Source organism: Pristiophorus japonicus, chromosome 12 (assembly GCF_044704955.1).
Source record: "Pristiophorus japonicus isolate sPriJap1 chromosome 12, sPriJap1.hap1, whole genome shotgun sequence".
Taxonomy (NCBI): domain Eukaryota; kingdom Metazoa; phylum Chordata; class Chondrichthyes; family Pristiophoridae; genus Pristiophorus; species Pristiophorus japonicus.
Genome location: NC_091988.1, coordinates 33,309,023 through 33,332,154, shown reverse-complemented (window position 1 = coordinate 33,332,154; position 23,132 = coordinate 33,309,023). Strand labels below are relative to the sequence as shown.

The 23,132-nt window shown below is 40.8% G+C and overlaps 1 protein-coding gene across 1 annotated transcript in view; it reads right to left on the bottom strand.

Annotated features, from left to right (window-relative positions):
- LOC139277180 (ERC protein 2) overlaps positions 1-23,132 on the bottom strand; it is a 918,863-nt gene that overhangs the window by 429,011 nt on the left and 466,720 nt on the right. The window contains exon 10 of the mRNA XM_070895293.1: positions 20,384-20,577. Within this exon, the coding sequence (XP_070751394.1) occupies positions 20,384-20,577 (194 nt within the window). The remainder of the gene's footprint in view (positions 1-20,383; positions 20,578-23,132) is intronic.

Here is a 23,132-nt window from a genome sequence, read left to right as displayed (position 1 = left end):
TGGCTCCCTTGCTGAAGCCTCCCTATCTGTATATACTTTCCAGCACCTGCTCCCCCCAAACTGCATGGGTGATGGTGTAGCCCTGATCATCATATCACACTTTGATAACTCTCCCTACTTCACTGGCACATTTCCTCAAAAATCCTGATTCTTTACCACCCTCTACAAGCCCTATGCCGAGTTTCTCAGCCTCTGCACTAAGCGATTCCTCATCTTCAGAGATTTTAATCTCCATCTCAACTCACTTTGCCCTCTCTCTCATTTCACTGCACTCCTGTCCTCTCTTAACCTCATCCTCCATATACACGTTTCTATCCATACCCAAGGCAACTCCTTGACCTCGCTGTCTCATGTCGCCTCTTTACTCCGATCGTCTCAATCACAGATGAGGCTATCTCTGACCACTTCCTTGAAGCCCTCACCTACCTTATTCCAACCTCACTTCCTTCTTCAATCACCACTAGAAAAAAGCTATCCCCCACATCCCTTACAACTGCACTTTTAAACTCCCAACCGTCCTTTCACCCCTCACCCCAGCATCTCTAACATGCGAGGCGCTCATGCTCTTCTTTGTGACTAAGATTAAGACTATCCATTCAGCTCCCCCTACCACATGCCTCTCTCCCAATTGCCCAAGCCAAATCTACCCCAAGGTTCCCCCTGCCTTAGCCTGAAACTGCATCGTTCACTAATTTCTCTCCAATCTCCTCATGTCTTCACCAAGCTCATCTTGTGTCTGGGACACATCTCCTACTCCATTTCAACTAAACTGCTGATTATCTAACTTCTCTTCTTGACCTCCGTTAAGTGACATTGTAAATGATTCCTCCTCATGCACTGTGCCCCTCCCTTTCAAAACCATTATCATTCACCCCTTGTCCAAGCTCGACTGCTTTGTCCTTTCAAACCAGCAGCCCATCTCCAATATACCTTTCCACATCAAAGATCTTGAATGTGCTGTCATCTCCAAAATCCGTGTCCATATTTTCTGCAACTCCATGTTTAAATCTATCCAGAGCACTGAAACACCCCTAATCAAAGTCACAAATTACATCCTCTGTGACTATGATCATGGTCTAAATCCCTTCATGGGAGCACCCCTCGTTATCTATATAATATTCTCTTGGTCCACTATCTAAGAACTCGTGTTCCTCCGACTCCTTACGCCCATCATTGGCAGCCATGCCTTCAGCCCGTCTAGGCCCTAAGCTCTGGAACTACCTCCCTAAATGTCTCTGCCTTCCTCTCCTCCTTTAAAACTCTCACTGACCAAGCTTTTAGTCACAATTCATAAATATCTCCTTTAACTTAATGACAATTGTCTGATTACGCTTTGGTGAAATATCTTGGGACATTTTTCTATGTACTATATAAAGTACTATATAAATGCAAGTTGTCTTGTTATTTAAGACTTGTTTTCCCCTTCTAACCCAAAAACACTGAGACCAACTAACTCCGCACAGATCTGGGATGAAACCTGGACTTCTCTATTCTAAGACATAGCTACTCACCACTTTAGCAGTTCCAGTATCAGAAGAGCTTCCATAATTTGTTTAATTAAAATTACACGAGTATTCAATATATTCACCAAACCTAGATTTGACCCAATTCAGACCAAATTAGATTTAGCCTTGTCCCTTAAAAAATAGCATGTTGCAGCCACAGCACGTGCCATCTTTGCAGTAGCAAGGATGTGAGGATTTCACCTCCCATCGCAACCTGTGGAGGATAATAGTTTACCCTCAAATTAATTTTAAAGGACAACGTAAATGTCTCTGTGTGCAGTGCTATTTTTTTAATCCTAATATATTTTCTTGTTGAGTGAATGAGTGAGACAAGGACATAAAAACATAGAAAATAGGAGCAGTAGTAGGCAATTCGACCCTTTGAATCTGTACCGCCATTCAATATGATCATGGCTGATCCTCTATCTCAACACCATAATCCCGCCTTTTTCCCATACTCCTTGATAACTTTTGTTTCTAGAAATCCATCTATCTCCCTCTTAAATATATTCAATGAGTTGGCCTTCACAGCCTTCTGTGGTAGAGAATTCCACAGGTTCACCACTCTCTGAGTGAAAAAATTTCTCCTCATCTTGGTCCAAATTTCCTACCCCGTATCCTGAGACTATGACCTCTTGTTCTAGACTTCCCAGCCAGGGGACTTTTTACAATAACATTGAAGTTACAGTTGATTTATATATGCTTTTAAAATAACTATTGCATCATAGAAAGGAAGTCAAGACCGAGTTTAGTCTTCAGGTGAGGTGTTGCAAGATGGCACGGAATAATTGGACCAAGGCTTGCAAATGCAATTCATTATCTTCACTGGCGAGTGGATGTCATAACATAGGCAGTTTCATTATAAATGTGGACATAGGACGTTACAATAGGAACAGATGATAGGAAATGAGGGCAGCTACAAGATTTTTAAAAATATATTATAGATACACATGTATATATTACATTTTTATGCCTGCACGGATTTCCTGTCTGCTGGACGTTATTTCATGTTGCCAACTTTTTCCATTATACATTCCAAAATCCATATTTATAATGGGAATTGTCTATGTAAATTTGTTATGATGTAATTATACCTTCCCACCAGTTGTGGTGCAGCAGTGCCTCGTTTTGCATATCCGATTCTGCACCAGCCTGTACTCGCCGCACAGCACTGGCCCCCAGTTATCAAGATCCAAGGCGCGGCCCTAGACAACGTGAACCATTTCTCATACCTCGGGAGCCTCTTAACAAAAGCAGACATTGATGAAGAGATTCAACATTGCCTCCAGTGCGCCAGTGCAGCCTTCGGCCGCCTGAGGAAAAGAGTGTTCAAAGACTAAGCCCTCAAATCTACCACCAAGCTTATGGTCTACAGGGCTGTAGTAATACCCGACCTCCTGCATGGATCAGAGGCATGGACCATGTACAGTAAACACCTCAAGTCGCTGGAGATGTATCACCAATGATGTCTCCGCAAGATCCTGTACGATGCAAAAACGCACTGGTAATGCAGGTCCGCCTGTTTTTCATTGCAATATAATTTGGGGCAAGTGTGTGGTTGCATTTTTCTTTGGCAGTCCAATTTCGAGGCATGGCAGGTATTGCTGTTCTGTGGGAAATGATATACTGGGCAGTCACTGATCCCAATAATTTGGCATCCTGAGTAGAGGGGAGTAAGCAGTCTTATTTCACAGTGGAGAGATTTCTGTCTATCCTAGCAATCTCATTCATAGGCAGTCCCTCGGAATCGAGGAAGACTTGCTTCCACTCCTGAAGTGAGTTCCTTGGTGGCTGAACAGTCCAATACAAGAGCCACAGACTCTGTCACAGGTGGGACAGACAGTCATTGAGGGAAGGGGTGGGTGGGACTGGTTTGCTGCACACTCCTTCCGCTGCCTGCGCCTGACCTCTTCACGCTCTCGCCGCTGAGACTCGAAGTGTTCAACGCCCTCCCGGATGCACTTTCTCCACTTCGGGCGGACTTTGGTCAGCTGCTCCCAGGTGTCAGTGGTGATGTCGCACTTTATCAGGGAGGCTCTGAGGGGGTCCTTGTAACGTTTCCGCTGCCCACCTTTGGCTCGTTTGCCGTGAAGGAACTCCGCATAGAGCACTTGTTTTGGGAGTCTTGTGTCTGGCATGTGAACTATGTGGCCTGCCCAGCGAAGCTGATCATAGTCAGTGCTTCAATGTTGGGGATGTTAGCCTGGACGAGGACACTGATGTTGGTACGTCTGTCCTCCCAAGGGATTTACAGGATGTTGCGGAGACATCGTTGGCGATATATCTCCAGCGACTTGAGGTGTCTTCTGTACATCGTCCATGCCTCTGAGCCATACAGGAGGGCGGGTATTACTACAGCCCTGTAGGCCATGAGCTTCATGGTAGATTTGAGGGCCTGGTCTTCGAACACTCTTTTCCTCAGGCGGCCGAAGGCTGCACTGGCGCACTGGAGGCAGTGTTGAATCTCCGCATCAATGTCTGCTCTTGTTGATAAGAGGCTCCCGAGGTATGGGAAATGGTCCACGTTGTCGAGGGCCACGTCGTGGATCTTGATGACTGGGGGGCAGTGCTGTGCGGCGAGGACAGGCTGGTGGAGGATCTTTGTCTTACGGATGTTTAGCGTAAGACCTATACTTTCATATGCCTCAGTAAATACATCGACTGGATCCTGGAGTTCAGCCTCAGAATGTGCACAGTGGAGAGATTTCTGTCTACCCTAGCAATCTATAGTCTTGGACACTGGCTAGTATTATGTTTGAATTTAAATTTGTGGATTATGTTCAATAACCTGCCAACACTCACTGTCTTGGTCCATGAATGAAGAATGCCAATATGGGCACAGTATTGCAGGCAGGCAATGCCTATGGAATCATAAGTCTCCACCTTCAAGAGGAAGTGAAAAAAAATTATCGAATGGGAAACAGAAAAAAGCTAGAATATCAAGGCATTTTGTTTCCCTGTAAGAAATAAATGCATTCACTGGCAATCTCAAAACTTCACTTTGAAAGGAGAGGCAAGTTCCGGGGTTAGGCATGCATCCCCGGGAAAAGGGTATTCGCAGGCGGACAGATGGGCCATCTGCCGCTGACCTGTAAATGTATTAATCAAAAAATTAATTTTTCTTTTAAATATTTAATTAAATGCCATTTTAATTAATTTTAAATATGTAATTTTTTTTACATTTATTTGATGTCTAGATGTATTTATGTGATCCCCATTCATACTTATAGGCTTTCCGTACATACATAAACGTGAATTGGGATTCCCTTCTTTCATTGATTGGGCCGGCCCACATAATCCCAGGGGTGCTTGCGAACCGCATAGGCCCCCGGGATACGGGGCCTCTACACAGGCCTACGCGTAGAAGTCCAGGAGCGCAAGTCTCCGTTGATCCTGAGGCAGAAGGTAAGCGCATAGATTTTTTGCTGATCGTAGGTATCAGACCACAAATTCAGTCCCATTGAAACTACACGTAGTATTAGGGATGCGTGCAATAAGGGTACAGCAGTTATCATGGGTGACTTTAAACTACATATAGATTGAGCTGACCAAACTGGTAGTAATATGGTGGAGGAGGATTTCCTGGAGTGAATAAGAGATGGTTTTCTAGACCAATATGTCGAGGAACCAACGAGAGAGCTGGCCATCCTAGACTGGATGTTGTGTAATGAGAGGGGATTAATTAGCAATCATGTCGTGTGAGACCCCTTCGGGAATAGTGACCATAATATGGCACAATTCTTCATTAAGATGGAGAGTGACACAGTTAATTCAGAGACTAGGGTCTTGAACTTAAAGAAAGGTAACTTCGATGGTATGAGACGTGAATTGGCTAGGATAGACTGGCGAATGATACTTAAAGGGTTGATGGTGGATAGGCAATGGCAGATATTTAAAGATCATATGGATGAACTTCAACAATTGTTCATCCCTGTCTGGAGTAAAAATAAAACAGGGGAACCGTGGCTAACGAGGGAAATTAGGGATAGTGTTAAATCCAAGGAAGAAGCATATAAATTGGCCAGAAAAAGCAGCAAACCTGAGGACTGGGAGAAATTTAGAAATCAGCAGAGGAGGACAAAGGGTTTAATTAGGAGGTGGAAAATAGAGTATGAGACTAAGCTTGCAGGGAACATAAAAAGTGACTGCAAAAGCTTCTATAGATATGTGAAAAGAAAAAGATTAGTGAAGACAAATGGGGGGTCCTTGCAGTCAGAATCAGGTGAATTTATAATGGGGAACAAAGAAATGGCAGACCAATTGAACAAATACTTTGGTTCTGTCTTCACTAAGGAAGACACAAATAACCTTCTGGAAATACGAGGGGACCGAGGGTCTAGCGAGAAGGAGGAATTGAAAGAAATCCTTATTAGTCAGGAAATTGTGTTAGGGAAATTGATGGGATTGAAGGCCGATAAATCCCCAGGGCCTGATGGTCTGCATCCTAGAGTACTAAAGGAATAGTGGATGCATTGGTGATCATTTTCCAACATTCTATAGATTCTAGATCAGTTCCTATGGATTGTAGGGTAGCTAATGTAACCCCACTTTTTAAAAAAGGGAGAGAAAACAGGGAATTATAGACCGGTTAGCCTGACATCAGTAATGGGGAAAATGTTGGAATCAATTATTAAAGATGTAATAGCAGTGCATTTGGAAAGCAATGACAGGATCAGTCCAAGTCAGCATAGATTTATGGAAAGGGAAATCATGCTTGACAAATCTTCTAGAATTTTTTGAGGGTGTAACTAGTAGAGTGGACAAGGGAGAGCCAGTGGATGTGGTGTATTTGGACTTTCAAAAGGCTTTTGACAAGGGCCCACACAAGAGATTAGTGTGCAAAATTAAAGCACATGGTATTGGGGGTAATGTATTGACATGGTTAGAGAACTGGTTGGCAGACAGGAAGCGAAGAGTAGGAATAAACGGGTCCTTTTCAGAATGGCAAGCAATGACTAGTGGCAAGGTTCAGTGCTGGGACCCCAACTATTTACAATATACATTAATGATTTAGATGAAGGAATTGAGAGTAATCTCTCCAAGTTTGCAGATGACACTAAAACTGGGTGGCGGTGTGAGCTGTGAGGAGGATGCAAAGAGGCTGCAGGGTGATTTGGACAGGTTAGGTGAGTGGGCAAATGCATGGCAGATGCAGTAAAATGTAGATAAATGTGAGGTTATCCACTTTGGTGGCAAAAACAGGAAGGCAGATTATTATCTGAATGGTGACAGATTAGTAAAAGGGGAGGTGCACCGAGACCTGGGTGTCATGGTACATCAGTCATTGAAAGTTGGCATGCAGGTACAGCAGGCGGTGAAGGCGGCAAATGGCATGTTGGCCTTCATAGCGAGAGGATTTGAGTATAGGAGCAAGGGAGGTCTTACAGCAGTTGTACAGGGCCTTGGTGAGGCCACACCTTGAATATTGTGTACAGTTCTGGTCTCCTAATCTGAGGAAGGACATTCTTGCTATTAAGGGAGTGCAGCAAAGGTTCACCAGACTGATTCCCAGGATGGCAGGACTGACATATGAAGAAATACTGGATCGACTAGGCTTATATTCACTGGAATTTAGAAGAATGAGAGGGGATCTCATAGAAACATATAAAATTCTGACGGGTTTAGACAGGTTAGATGCAGGAAGAATGTTCCCGATGTTGGGGAAGTCCAGAACCAGGGGTCACAGTCTAAGGATAAGGGATAAGCCATTTAGGACTTCTTCACTCAGAGAATTGTGAACCTGTGTAATTCTCTACCACAGAAAGTTGTTGAGGCCAGTTGGTTAGATATATTCAAAAGGGAGTTAGATGTGGCCCTTACGGCTAAAGTGATCAAGGGATATGGAGAGAAAGCAGGAATGACGTTGCATGATCAGCTGTGATCATATTGAATGGTGGTGCAGGCTCAAAGGGCCGAATGGCCTACTCCTGCACCTATTTTCTATGTTTCTATGTAGTATTTTGCTCTCCAAATGGGCCTAGTTTTTGTGGTAAGAATAACGGTGAAGCAACCAGCGCTCACCGCCATTAAATAAATTGGACAGCAACTTCTGGCGTGCACTCATTTGCAGTTAAACGCAGAAATCAGGAAGTTGCTGTCTAATTTACCCTGCTCGTCCAAATCTCGCCGAGAGACTCAGCTTTAAAATACATGAAGGGCGTGAAGTTGTGGTACTTACCTACCAGAAAAAGATAGGGCTTGTCCATTCAAGTGTAAGAGAAATTTTCTAGCATGATAAGTCTTACTGCCAAACAACCATTCTGGCATTGAAAATTAACTTATATAAAAGTGGAGACTCATTCCTTCAGGTATTTATCATTGTTGGAGTTTTTTTTTAAATTGTCTCTTATCTCTCTCTCTTTCTTAATCCCATCTTTCTTTCTCTATTTTGCTTTCGGATTGTACATGATTTTACATTGAATGAAATATTCTAACATACACTTCCTGGTTTAGACTCTGTGCTTCAGTAACAATTCTTCAATCTGGTTGGTTGAAGAGACACGCTGCAGTTTTCCCAGCTCACACAGGTCCCAGATCCCCTGTAGAGGACATCATGCTGATTTTACTGTCTGATAACCACAAATTGCAGTGTAAAAGCCCACAATAAACATAATGAATGGCGAGCGATGTTTGTTCGCTGCTAACAGCAAAATCCAGGCCTTTGAAAATTGCAATATCTTGTCTGAATTGCAATATCTTGTCTCAGCTTTAAAATTTCTCTGAAGAAAGCGGGGCAGAGAAATGGCAAAAAAAAAGAACAGGAGAGAAAACAGCACAAAAAGTTCCTTGGAAAAGGCAACAAAGCCAGAATGTAGCAAAGAGGGAGGGAGTGCATGCAAGAAGGGAAAGTGCGAGAGCACACGAGTGAGAGGGACAGTGAGCAAAGGGGGGGGGGGGGGGAAAGAGTGAAAGAATGCGAGAATGGGGGAGGGAGAAGAGCATGGATAGGAAAGGAGAGAACAAGAAAAATTAAGGAGCAATAGTGATAAAGAAAATTGACAAATCATAAATGTTACAAAGAAAATTTAATTTTTACAGTTAAGGTTCCAGTATATTATGAATTTTTTGCAGTATTATGTTAGTGATTTTTGTTATACATGTCATTACTTCATACTTGGTGAAAACTCACTTTTGTGTGCATGAGTGAATATATAGAGCCGCAAAAGCGGCCTCTTTGGGTGCGTACGATGTGCGCACATGCCCGAAGAGGCCTCGCAAGTTCCAGGTTTAGGTATGCACTGCGCATGTGCCTAGACTCAGCACATGCAATCTGTCAAAATTTCTTTTGACAGATTGTACGAATGCAAAAGTAAAGGGTCTCTGCGGGCGGAGGGTTGGGTGTTTGCCCAACTCCTGCCCAGCGAATGCCCTTAAAACTCTTAAGCCTGGTAAAATCAGGCATAAGACTTGCTTTTACCAGCGTAAGAGTTTTAAAATGTAGAAAAAATAAATGTTGTCTAATTTTTATGTTAAAAACCTTGTCCATTAAGGCAAGTTTATTTTTAACACTATTAAAAAAAATTCAAACACATTTACTTTAATTAAATTTCTAAATTTTAAATAAGCAAGGTGTTATTTTTATTCATGTAAAGTGTTTTGAGGGGTATTCCCAACCATAGTAATGGCAGCTCCTTATAAGAAGACTGGAGTAAAAAACAATCGGGGGCGTGGCCTATTTAAATTAACTTGGACAGTTCTTGTGGGCGGTACTATTTTCCAAACGAAGCCAAAGGTTTCGCGCGTGCAGTGTTCCTGGCCGTCATGTGCTATCCAGGACTCTGCCGGTTCAAAACAGAATTGTGTGTGTGCAGGGACTGCATCGATGCGTATCGTATTCAGTGGTGGGAGGCTTGCGTGCGCAGGAAGCCTCTGACCGCAATTTTTGGCCCATTGAATTCACCAAGGAAATACAAATAAAAATAATAAATCTCGAGGAAATGTTTGATCAGCAAGGAATGAAAATACCTTTATTAGAGGAAAGTGAAGCTACCATCTTTATTTATTTGTATCCAATTGCACATTAGAACATAAGAAATAGGAGCAGGAGTAGGCCACCTGGCCCCCTCAAGCCTGCTCCACCATTAAATATCATGGCTGATCTGATCATGGACTCAGCTCCACTTCCCTGCCCGCTCCCCATAACCCTTTACTCCCTTGTCGCTCAAAAAACTGTCTATCTCCGCCTTAAATATATTCAATAACCGAGCCTCCACAGCTCTCCGGGACAGAGAATTCCACAGATTTACAACCCTCAGAGAAGAAATTCCTCCTCGTCTCAGTTTTAAATGGGCGGCCCCTTATTCTGAGACGATGTCTCCTAGTTTTAGTTTCTTCTGAGTGGAAATATCTTCTCTGTATCCATCTTGTCGAGCCCCCTCATGATCAAATGTTTCGATTAGATCACCTCTCATTCTTCTGAGCGCCCATGAAAATAGGTTCAGTAGGTTGGGCATATCTTCATAAGTCAACCCCCTCATCTCTGGAATCAACCGAGTGAATCTTCTCTGAACAGCTTCCAATGCAAGTATATCCTTCCTTAAATACGGAGACCAAAACTGTCCACAGTACTCTAGGTGTGGCCTCACCAATACCCTGTACAGTTATAGCAGGACTTCTCTGCTTTTATACTCCATCCCCCTTGCAATAAAGACGAACATTCCATTTGCCTTCCTGATTATTTGCTGTACCTGCATACTAACTTTTTGTGTTTCATGCACAAGGACCCCCAGGTCCTTCTGTACTGCAGCACTTTGCAATTTTTCTCCATTTAAATTATAATTTGCTTTTCTATTTTTTCTGCTAAAGTGGATAACCTCACATTTTCCCACATTATATTCCATCTGCCAAATTTTTGCCCACTCACTTAGCCTGTCTATATCCCTTTACAGATTTTTTGTGCCCTCCTCACACATCTTTGTATCATCAGCAAACTTGGCTACATTACACTCAGTCCCTTCATCCAAGTCATTAATATAGATTGTAAATAGTTGAGGACCCAGCACCGATACCTGTGGCACCCCACTAGTTACTGTTTGCGAAACGGAAAATTACCCATTTATCCCAACTCTTTTTTTCTGTTAGCCAATCCTCTATCCATGCTAATATATTACCCCCAACCCAGTGAACTTTTATGTGGCACCTTATCGCATGCCTTCTGGAAATCCAAATGCACTACATCCAAATGCACTGGTTCCCCCTTATCCACCCTGCTCATTACATCCTCAAAGAACTCCAGCAAATTTGTCAAACATGATTTTCCTTTCATAAAACTGTGCTGACTCTGCTTGATTGAATTATGCTTTTCCAAATGTCCCGCTACCGCTTCCTTAATAATGGATTCCAGCATTTTCCCAATGACAGATGTAAGGCTAACTGGTCTATAGTTTCCTGCTTTTTGTCTGCCTCCTTTTTTTTCCAAAATCGGGGCATTATATTTGCGGTTTTCCAATCCGCTGGGACCGCCCCAGAATCCAGGGAATTTTGGTAGTTTACAACCAATGCATCCATTATCTCTGCAGCTACTTCTTTTAAGACCCTAGGATACAAGACATCAGGGTCCAGGGATTTGTCCGCCTTTAGTCCCATTATTTTACCGAGTACTAGTTCATTAGTGATAGTGATTGTATTAAGTTCCTCCCTCCCTATTACCCCTTGATTATCCATTGTTGGGATGTTTTTGGTGTCTTCTACCGTGAAGACCAATACAAAATACTTGTTCAACGTCTCTGCCATTTCTCTGCTCTCCATTATTAATTCCCCAGTCTCATTCTCTAGGAAACCAACATTTACTTTAGCCACTCTTTTCCTTTTAATGTACCTGTATTGTGAAATAAAGTAACCATTTTGTGGCAGAAGGATGCAGCACGACACATGCTTGTGACTGGTAACATTAATGCAAATATACTAAAATCCCTTAAAAATCAATTGATGGTTGTATTTTATTGTAATAAATGAGGTACAGTTTTAAAATGAAGATAAATTTTGATGGTACGAAGTCAAACAAGTGTGTGATGTACTGCTTGCAGTAATCACACAAATATAATGGACCAGTCATGGTTATCCTATACTTCATCTGTTCATCCTTATCTTTCAAAGGGAAACAAGATTTAAAGGGTTGATAGTCACACAAGATTTGGTAAAGGATAAATGCACAAATTTTAAATCTTAGACGAGATGTTTTCTGCTTTTAGAAACCGAGATGTTCATCTCGCCACTTTCATTTTAATGGCAGTGACTAGAAATGTTAATTCAGTTTTTCGGTAGGTGAGTTCAATCTACAGGATTTTGTTTGCTTTACTGGCCAGTCAGAATTCACATAATATTTCCCATGTCTTATACGGCTTAACAGCTATGTAGCTGCTGCAGGAGGTTAAGTCAGCTCAGCGAACGATACGATATTAAGAACAGTCGAAAATTTAGAGCGCCCAATTCACAGACATGGCCATTCCCTGATTTTGAAAGAATATTTTATAAATTTCTGGCATTCGAACCCAAATATTTGCTTTTCTCCATGTGATCAACCACTGAGCTCCAAAATAAGGAACAAAGAAGAAACTAAGGGCCCAAATTTGGCCCTCCGTTTTTTTCGGTGCGCCGACTACCTGCGCTCAAAACGGCGGTGGAAAGATATCCCCGTATTCTGGCCCCTCTGCTGACTCTCCCAGGGCTTGGCGTGGCGCGACGTGGCTAGTCCATTGGGGGGCGGAGCTAGAGCCCTGCGCCTAAAAGAGTGCCAACAGCTGTCCGCATGCGCGGTAGAGCGTTCGCGCATGTGCAGTAGCTCCTCCCATGATTGTGATGATGCGTGTCTGCAGCGTTGGACCCAACGTGTCCCGCCCCTATCCCGGACCAAGTGGCCTGCCTTCCTGTACTGAGGGCTACAAGAAACAGGTTGGTGCGAGGAGACTTTGATTGGGGGGAGGGGGGGTTAAGAGTTTTGATCGGGGGCAGGAGGGGTGGGGGGGGAGGGGGAGGGGGAAGGAGGAGAGTTTCTTTAAATGATTTAGATAAAGTCTCTATCAATGGCACAATACAATTGGCTGTTAAGAGGTGAGAATGACCAGAGAAAACTTTCCTTAGGTTTGGTCTCACAGTACCAGCAAATATCTGGTCGTGGCTTTTGTTTTGGTAGTAATCATAACTTAGGTCAATTATTTTTAATCCCATCAATTCTTAGTGAACAACTGCATGGATACCCGTAGATACCCTCTTGGGAACATTCCATCAGCACACATGGGTGCCTTATTGGGGAGTAACTGCATGGGCACCCTCAGGTACCTTGCACAAGTGACCATCGTTCATTCATGTGCAAGCCCGAGCCTTGACAATCGGAGAAAGGCTGGCTATGTGACCACAAGGGACATCACAGCCTGTTCTACTTTTCACCTGACCTCTACACATAGAACAGTTCCAGCAGGTTCAATGGATAGCGACCAGGAGCTGGAACCCCGGTTGATTTTCCGTTCCTTAACCCGATGACAACAAGGCCAGTTGTATTATTCCTTTCATTGCACTACCCACGATCAGTACCTCATGATGGTGTGATGACACAAGATAACAACTTGCATTAATATAGCCCTGCTAGTAAAATATTTGATTCATAAAGGGTTTTATGAAACCCTTTGTCTTCTGATATAAATGATATTAAAAAGTGCATATTTTATGAAGCTTTATATAGTGGAATGTGTAAATGATGCAAAAGTTACAGAACAAGATCTGTATTAGTTGTTGAGAAGGTGTTTCATGCTTTTCAAGGTCCTCTCATAGAAACATAGAAAATAGGTGCAGGAGCATGCCATTCGGCCCTTCGAGCTTACACCGCCATTCAATATGATCATGGTTGATCATTCAACCTCAGTACCCCACCCCAGCCTTCTCTCCATACCCCCTAATCCCTTTAGCTGTAAGGACCACATCTAATTCCCTTTTGAATATGTCCAACTAACTAGATTCAACAACTTTCTGTGGCAGAGAATTCCACAGGTTCACAATTCTCTGGGTGAAAAGGGTGAAAAAGTTTCTCCTCAACTCGGTCCTATATGGCTTACCCCTTATCCTTAGACTGTGTCCCCTGGTTCTGGACTTCAACATCGGGAACATTCTTCCTGCATCTAACCTGTCCAGTCCCATCAGAATTTTAGACGTTTCTATGAGATCCCCTCTCATTCTTCTAAATTCCAGTGAATATAAGCCTAGCCGATCCAGTCTTTCCTCATATGTCTGTCCTGCCATCCCAGGAATCAGTCTGGTGAACCTTCGCTGCACTCCCTCAATAGCAAGCACATCCTTCCTCAGATTAGGAGACCAAAACTGCACACAACACTCAAGGTGTGGTCTCACCAAGGCCCTGTACAACTGCAACAAGACCTCCCTGCTCCTATACTCAAATCCCCTCGCTATGAAGACCAGCATGCCATTTGCTTTCTTTACTGCCTGTTGTACCTGCATGCCTACCTAAAATGACTGATGTACCATGACACCCAGGTTTCGTTGCACCTCCCCTTTTACTAATCTGTCACCATTCAGATAATAATCTGCCTTCCTGTTTTTGCCCGCTTCCCTCCCCCCTCGCATCTCTGGCTACCTGCGCTGATTTCTTAACTCTCCGCAAGGGTTTTCTGTGCGGCCACAAGTGGCCACATACGCTGGCCTAAGTTAGTTTGGAGCAACTATTAGCTGTCCAAAGTGGCTTAAATGGCCAAAACAGGTGTAGGTGGCTGGTAATGCCCTCTTTTGAAAAAAAAACTAAAAAAAATGTATCTAACTCACTTATACTGGAGCAAATTAAATGTGCAGAATGGGGATTTTTAAGATACTCCAGCAAAATCAGGTTGCTCCAAAAAAAAAAAAACGGCGCAACTCCTGGGCAAATTTGGGCCCTATAATTCAATTTTTTAAAAAATTGTGTGAATCATCTGCTTGTTCAGTTTGTATTGAAAATTATATTTGTTCAGTTGGTTAGTTCTAGTCTTCTTTGTTCTTATAATGATTTATTTAAACACCCAAATCTGAAGATTTTTGGACAATTAAATATACAGCTGAGCAATGCACCAAACAGTTTAAGAGCTTTTAAACAGTTTGCCATTCATCAGTTTAAAGTGCCCGTGGGCAGATCGCTGTTCAGCTAATTAAAATGGTGGTGACTTCAGCGCAGCAGAATGTTTAAAAGCCCTAATGGTAGTGGGTGCTTGGGTTCTGATGGGGGCTACCACTCCCAGGCAGCTCTCTTCTATCAACAGCAAGATGGAACCAGTTAATACCATAATTGCAGCAAAATTCTTGTGGAGCAGATACTGTGCCAAAGAGGTTAGCTGCTCCATCACTGAAATAACTCCAACTTATTTTGTGAAGTAATTTTAAATGATTTCAATTTCCTTCAGCTGAAAAATGTCATCTTTCTCCAAAAGCTCATCAACAAGGCCTTAATGGGTAGTAATAACAAGCAACAACAGATTCATGAAAACATTGTGTTAGAGGTTGTTGGGTGAGGAGGGAAAAGAGAAAAATTCTTTACTCCAGTTCTCCCTAAACTTGGATTGCTCTTTTATTTTATGCGGATGGCTGAATGGTGTCATAGAAATTTGAGATAAAGCAACTCTTAATTGGAGCAAGAGTGAGGAACCAAAAGTCTGCCTTTAATCAGCAGTTCCTCATCCAAGTAATTTTCACCCCACTGCTCACCAATTTTTCTCTCATCTCCTAAAGCTGTTGAGATAAAATTCCATCAGTAAAAGAAAGAAGTAACTTGCATTTATATAGACCTCAGTACATCTCACAGCACTTTACAGCCAATGAAGTACTTTTGAAATGTAGTCCCTGCTGTAATGTAGGAAACGCGGCAGACAATTTGCACAAGGCAACGTTCCACAAACAGCAATACGATAATGACCAGCTAATCTGCTTTAGTGATGTTGGTTGAGGGATAAATATAGGCCAGGACACCAGGGAGAATTCCCCTGATCTTCTTCAAAATAGTGCCATGGGATCTTTTCTGTCCATCTGAGAGGGTAGGCAGGTCCTCGATTTAACATCTCATCCAAAAGACGGCACCTCCTACAGCACAGCACTCCCTCACTGGAGTATCAGCCTAGATTTTTAGCTCAAGTCTCTGGAGTGAGACTTGAATCCACATCCTTCTGACTCAGTGACAAGAGTACTCCCGATGATCCACGACTGGTACCCTCTATTACTTCGACTAAGTAGCCATTATTCATGTGTACACCTTGGTGCCAAGTGTCAGCAAGCTATTCAATGGCTGGGTCGCAACACCCAACTTGGATCCTATCCTAGCCTGAGCACTTCTAGCAAGAGTCACTCTGAATCAAAATAACTGATCTCGCCCTTACAGCACTAGATTAGGGAGTGCACATTTCAGCCAAAGCATCAAATTTTCAGTTTCAAAAACAGGAACATTGTATTGCTTTGTTTTTGTTTATAATAGTGTTTATAATCATCTGCTGTTGGTATATCAAGGGAAATGTGTTTTTATAAAACCATCTGTAGAATGGGGAGAATTCCTATCTTTAGATGTTTGCTACTGTATCTGACAGTGTCTATTATTATCAGTTGAGATCATAATACAACGCAGGTGTCATTTGAAAGTTCCCCAACAGCATGAAACTAAAGAGCTGTTCATTTCTTTGTTGTAAATTCATTGTTGCTGTAGGCCAACAAAAACAGGACATTGCATGTTTAACAAAATGCAAATTATAGGAAAACCACCACAAGGAAGTCATTAGGGCATGTGCATAAACAGCATAGTATATAGTACATTTTCAATGCATGCCGGGGCAGAGCACTCACTTTCCCAAGAAATCCCAGACCAACCCCCCTATCTGCTGTGGGGCTGAGACCGAGAGGTGCTGCTGAGTGTGTGCTCTGCCACTGGATAGGAAGAGATAAAAATAGCAAGGACAGAGGAAAAGATCTCATCAACACACTTACCAAATTCACAAATCATTCAATAGAAGACACAAAACACATCAGCAATAAATACTGTGCTTTGAATCTTCATGCTAAGAATCCTTCATTAGAATACAGGGCAGTAGTAAAACAATGGATACAAATATAAACATATTTTGGTATCTTAGACAAATTGCAGTTGCAAATAAATCTATTCAAATCTAATGTCTCAAATTTAATTGTCATAAATGTTATCTGTTTGGCAGTTACCTCTATATGTAAACCCTGTGACAATGGGCGATGGTGAATGATTTAGTAAACTGATTTCTCTTTGTGTTGTGAATGTAATCCTGAGAACTGAATATAGCACTCCCAGCTCTGTCCCGCATTCCAAGACCTTGGGCTAGAAATTGGTCAGCCATGCACCCGTTTTTTCGGCGATATTGCGCCTTTTTTGACGGTAAAATGTACTCACCTATATTGGCCAAAGTTGTGCGCCAGCGGTTTTGAAATACCGCTGAAAAGTGCAACGCCCCAAAAAAACGCGACCGCTTAAAATTGGCCGTTTGGCACACCCGTAGTTAGGAAGAAAAAAACGCCCGAGAAAACCCTGCATTGCAGCCCCAGAAACAGTGGTAAGTATGAAGATCTGCAAAAAAAGTAAGTTAAAGTTTTTATTTTTTAATTCTTTTTCAGCGATTCGCTAGATAAGTGTCTTGTGAATGTTATGATTTTTTTTATGTGTGTTTTTTCCCTCCTCCCAGGGCCTGTCTTTTTAGCGGTAATTGGCCTCAGGCTGAAGTTGACGAGGGCCGCGGTTTCCATTGCGAATCCTCGTTACCGTCGGGCGCATTTTGTTGTCAATTTTACCCCTTTTTTTAAAAAAAGCAATATTTTTTAACGGTATTTTTGGCGGAAAATGGCATAAAAATTCCGTCATCAGCAAAGGACCAATTTCTAGCCCACTAAGTACATTCTTTGCCGCCATTCTTTCAGGAAGTCAAAATGTTGATTATCTAATCCAATCCTTCAAATCTGTTCCTTTTCACCTATTGGTAACCATCTGAAGTGTATTTAGAACATTCACACATTTTCTTTGATGCTCTATAACAAATATACCTAACATTAATAACAAACACTTCCATATTTGTCTCAATATATTGTATGGCTAAACGTTTTCAACTTTTTAAATTGTGTAGTATAATTGTTTTGGGTAAACTGATACAGAATAATTATTTTTCCCCCCATTTAGTTGCTCATATAACAAGTATTTTTTTCAGGCCAGGCCAATTTAGTATTACTTAAGTAAGAAGTTTCAATATTACATAGCTTTTGGAGGGTATAAGGAAATGTTTTATGATCCATTACTTAAGTCTATGAATTTTCAAAAACTGAGACATGATCTAGCAGGAATAAATATGTATGCTTGCATTTTTTTTAAATAAAAGTCGCATGACTTGATGGAAACATTTTCATGTAAATTGTACAGGTCAATCAGCATTTCTGTCATAAAGCAAATTGAGTCAAGTTACAAGGGGGAAATAATCAAATTCAAGGCAAGTCTATGTGACTCACCAACTATCACCAAATAACTTCTGTGAATGGTATTTGGTTGGGATTGAGGTCTTTTAACAAGTTTTACAACTTTACAATAATCTATATTTGTTGCGTCTCTAAGTGAGAATGGAACAGAAAAAAAATCGTATCGAAATTGTTCAAACAATTAGAACCTTCCGTGTCTTCTGTACCAAATATTTGGTTTAGCAACAAATCCAACAGAATTAACACTGCCTTAGTTCTTAGTTCACATCTCAAAGAAACACCTCATAATTTAGAAACAGCACATAACTTTCTTCAATATTAATTACCATTGTACTGAGGTTACCAGTGGCATGATGAGTGAACTGACCATCTGGGAACTATAAATTTACAGCGTATTTCAACAGAATTGTGTGTTTTATAACATTTGATAATAGCTGCAGCATCCCATAGTTTGTATGCAAGGATCAAAATATGTAAAGTAAATGTTGGGAATTCTGCTTGGAGCTTTAAATGGAGTTAATTTTTCTCCTGAGACTGCAATTATAGCATCTTTTTTCAAATCTACTCATGTTTCACAGACAAAATATTTTACTTGCCAAATGCATTTAAATGTTAGTTCACTGCACTTACTAAGTATTTTAGTAGAATCATTACTAGCAGAATAGCATTTCAGAGATTCTCTTGCAATGGCTTCTCTTTGCACCCCCCCACCCATCGCCACACCATTACCTCTGGAGAACACCAGGGATCGAGCCTTGGCCCCCTCCTATTTCTCATCTACATGTTTCTCCTCAGCGACATCATCCAAAAACACATCAGGTTCCACATGTATATTGATGACACCCAGCGCTATCTCACCAATACCTCTCAACCCCTCCACTGCCTATATGTTGCAAGCCTGCTTGCATGACATCTAGTCCTGGACATGCCGAAATTTCCTCCAGTTAAACATTGGGAAGACTGAACAACAAATTGTATTTATGTAGCACCTTTAACATAGTAAAATTTACCAAGGTACTTCACAGGAGTGTAATCAGACAAACATTTACACCCAGCCAAAGAAGGAGGTATTGGGATAGGTTGCTGAAAGCTTTTACAGAGGATCTTAAAGGAGAGAGAGGTAGAGAGGTTAAGGAAGGGAATTCCAGAACTTAGGGTCTAGACAGCTGAAGTCATCGTCATCAGTCCCAGCAACAAACTCTGTTTCCTAGCTAATGATTCCATTCCCCTCCAAAGTCACTGGCTGAACCAGATTGCTACATCCAGACTCGACTGTTCCAATGCTCTCCGGGCCGGCCTCCCATCTTCTACCCTCCATAAACCAAATCTCAAACAAAACTCTACTGTTCATATCCTAACTCTTACCTTCCCAAACATGCATCCCCCATGTGCTCGCTGACCTACATTGGTTCCTGATCCACCAACGTCTCGATTTAAATATTCTCATCTTCGTGTTCAAAACCCTCCATGGCTTCGCCCTCTTCCTATTTCTGTAACTTCCCCCAACTCTACATTCCTCCAACTCTGGCCTCTTGTACATCCCCCACTTACTTCGCCCCACTATTGGAAACTGTGCATTCAGCCGACTAGGCCAAAAACTCTGGAATTTCTTAGCTAACCCTCTCCAGCTCTCTCTCCTCTTTTACAATGCTTGTAAAACCTACCTCTTTGACGAAGCTTTAAATCACCCCTCCCAATATCTCCTTTTTTGGCTTGGTGTCAATTTACGCTCCCGCATTTGGACATTTCCTTATGTTAAAGGCAGTATATTGATGCAAGTTGTTGTCATTAAAAAAATAACAAGAGTTTACCCAAAAACCACTTATAAAATTTACAAACTGCTTCAGAAAAATATACTCATTAATTCTTGCTCAACATAAAATAAAAAATAAAATACATACTGTGCCGAGTGGCATGGCATGGTTCATTGTAGCAGTTTACTGCGTTTTGTTAGCACTCCTAGCTGTGCCAGAAGAATGGGGAAATGATTGTTCAAGAAGCCAACTGTTAGCTCAGGTGGCGAAACAACAGACACTTATTTGTGGTGGGCACAAGAGTAGTCTTGCCAGTGGCTGGTGAACAGGCCGCTAGTCCATCTAGTTGGCGAGGAAGGAGCGTGGCATGTAAGGGGGACCAATAATGATGCGAGAAAACAAACAGATTTGAGGGATAGGAGAGAGACAGTAGATTTTAGTTACATTTGAAAGGTTTTATGCTTTACCTTCTTGTACAAATTGAAAACGTTATTACAATAACTTTAATATATTTGGAGATAGCTCAAAGCAACAGTTTATAGTTTTAATTTTTGTAGAGTTTTTTTATACCCTCTCCAATTATTAAGAGTACATTATCTTCTTACTACAGTAAAATTACTTCCCCTGGTTTTGGGTTGACTTAGCTCTCATTATCGTGTTAATTAAAAAATTGACCCTTACCTCTCAAGCTCTGCTATTTTCTTATCTCTGTCATCTTTCTCCGTCTCTACTTCCTTCAAGATCTCTAAGAGTCTTTCAACTTCAGCCTGGGATTTACCAGACTCTTCTTTGTAGTATGCAACATCCTTCTCAAGTTGTCTCATTTTCTCACCCAATTCTGGATTCAGACGAGCATCCTCTTCGGCATCATGAGCCTTTTGTATGGCAAGGAAAGAAAAATGAAAGTAACACCGTAACAATATAAATCACGTTTTAATTTCTGAAATGTGATTCTATAGCACAGCACTTCATAATTTATTGGACACACACACACACACTTCCATGAGTTGCATAACAAGCCTAACACACATGCTTTAAAGTAGAGCACAGTTTTACCAATAAAATAATTCAATTATATTATCTTGGATGGGGGCTGGAATACTTTGAATGACAATGCAGGAAAATTTGCAGCCAAAGTTTTTGATACTTTCGACTTCAAACAAGTGCACACAAAATAATGAAATAAGCACTGCAATGTTTGGCCTACCCTATGTTCCTCATAATTCCTAATTGGTATCTTGAAAACAAAACCAAGCACATAAGATAAAACAAGGCAAATAAGGATGAGAAAGAAAAGTAAACTAAAACAAATTGCAACTTATAGGATGAAAAAAGTACAGCATTATTCTTCTGAGGATGCTATATTTCTTTGTAATAATGTTTTGTACCATTAAATTGTATTAGATGCTAAACTGACCAAAAGAATATGTACACTGCATCATCCAATAAAGTACTGTTAGTTACTTTAAATTTTTTATGTGTTGAATAGAAACTGCTGGGCTTTGTTCAACATATTTCTAAACACGAGGATAATATAGGAGCACTGTTACTAATTATATGCATCATTTTTGATTCTTTTGTAAATTGTACTGCCAAACTAAGCAACATTCTGTTGCATATTATCATTCAGAACTACTTAAACATATGCCATTAAAACCAGTGGTTTATTACCTCTAATTTATTAGGTATGTAGCAACTGGTTGAGAGAGAGGAGATGAGAACAAATTCATCATTCATTACCAATTTAAATACTACTGAAATAAATCCAGAAAAGACAATGCAAAGTAGTCTTTGTGTCGCTATATACACATCAGCAATAAAACATCTTAATGTCTGGGTTCAACATTAAAGTGTTCTTCATTTATTGTCATTTATTTATATTAGATTGGCAGGATGAAGAAAAGCAGATTGACCAGCTTTCCAAAAGGTAATGAACACAATGAAACAAGTTACTGTTAACAGTATTAATTCTATGATCGGAGTCTCAAGAGAGCATAGTTAACATATAATAGTTCATTCAGATGCCAGCAGTCCATGGATCCAGTTTAAGAAATAATTCACTTAAGTTAATTCTTCAATTATAGTCTAATCTCAAAAGTTGCTGTATTTTTCTGAGAAGACACATGCCCAGAAGTACAAGAATCAAAATTTGAATTTATTAGAACCTAAAAACAGAGGTGTTTATGTAGCATTTGCAAATTTGCACATTAAGTTCACAAAAACAGCAAGAAAAATAAATACAAATCTTTAAAGCTGATGAACAAAATTAGCTACTTAAAATATTAGGGTTCTGAATAGTTTAGTGAAAATAAATCATTCAAGTGCAGAAAAAAGAATTTAAGTGACTTAAAACGAAGTAACTGAAACATGCAAACTTGAACAAATTTAATTTGATTAAAAAAATGTTAACCCTCTAAGTGCTCCCAGTTCTGCAATGAATTCCTATGTCTGACAACAGTCTAGGCACAGAACAAAAGGTGTCTGTGTTCCCCATTATGGTTCTTCATGACAATCAAGGATTTCATGAACAAGAATTTTGAGTGTAAACCTGTGCTATAAAACATGCCATTGTTACCAATTTGCCAATTATCACATCTTAACAAGTTGAAAATATTAGGGCATGCCAAAATATAACTAAATTTGGTCTGTGCATAAACTGTCAGTCTGCCAAGGTTCTGTAGACTTAAAGGTAGTATCACAAGAAACAATACCGTGGTTTCACTATGTCAGTTTCTAATTAGTTACCATTTAACCATAAGCAACCAAGACCTTGAAGTCTACATAGCTTACTTATTCCAGCATGACTGAAAATTGCGATCGTCTGAAATGTTTGCAGAGCTGCACTTAGGTATAAGCACAATGTTAGGTCAATAGGTCCTCATGCTTTCATATGTTACAGAGGGCATTTTAGAACCACTTACTGGTGTGTACATCTGATTGAACAACTGCTCAGCTTGCTACATTGCAAAGTTGGGAAGGAATGAAGCACAGACAGGAAGAAGGAAAGATTCAGGAAAACAGCATTAGCTCAACAAATCCAATGAATTTACACAGAACGTCTCTTAAAAGTAGAAATTTAAGTTTCCAAACATTCCACAGTGAAAGTGAGAGGCACTAAGGAAACATAAATGTTGTTTTTGGCTCATAAAAAGAATAGCTAGAGTAAGAATTTTTAGGTTTGTGTTACTTTCCTTTTTTTCCTCCCCAAGTTAAATAGTCCATGAAATAAAGCAAACGTCCCACCACTGATGATACATTTAAGTGTTCTGCTCAAATGATGAATCACTGAAAGCACTGTTAGTTTATTAAGGCTATAATTAATCACAAGGCTTCAAAGTTGGTTGTGAAGATAAGCTTGATTAAATCAGATTATTAAATTTAAAGTCTTATTCTTTTTAATGCTAACACAATTTATTTAACAGATTTCAAA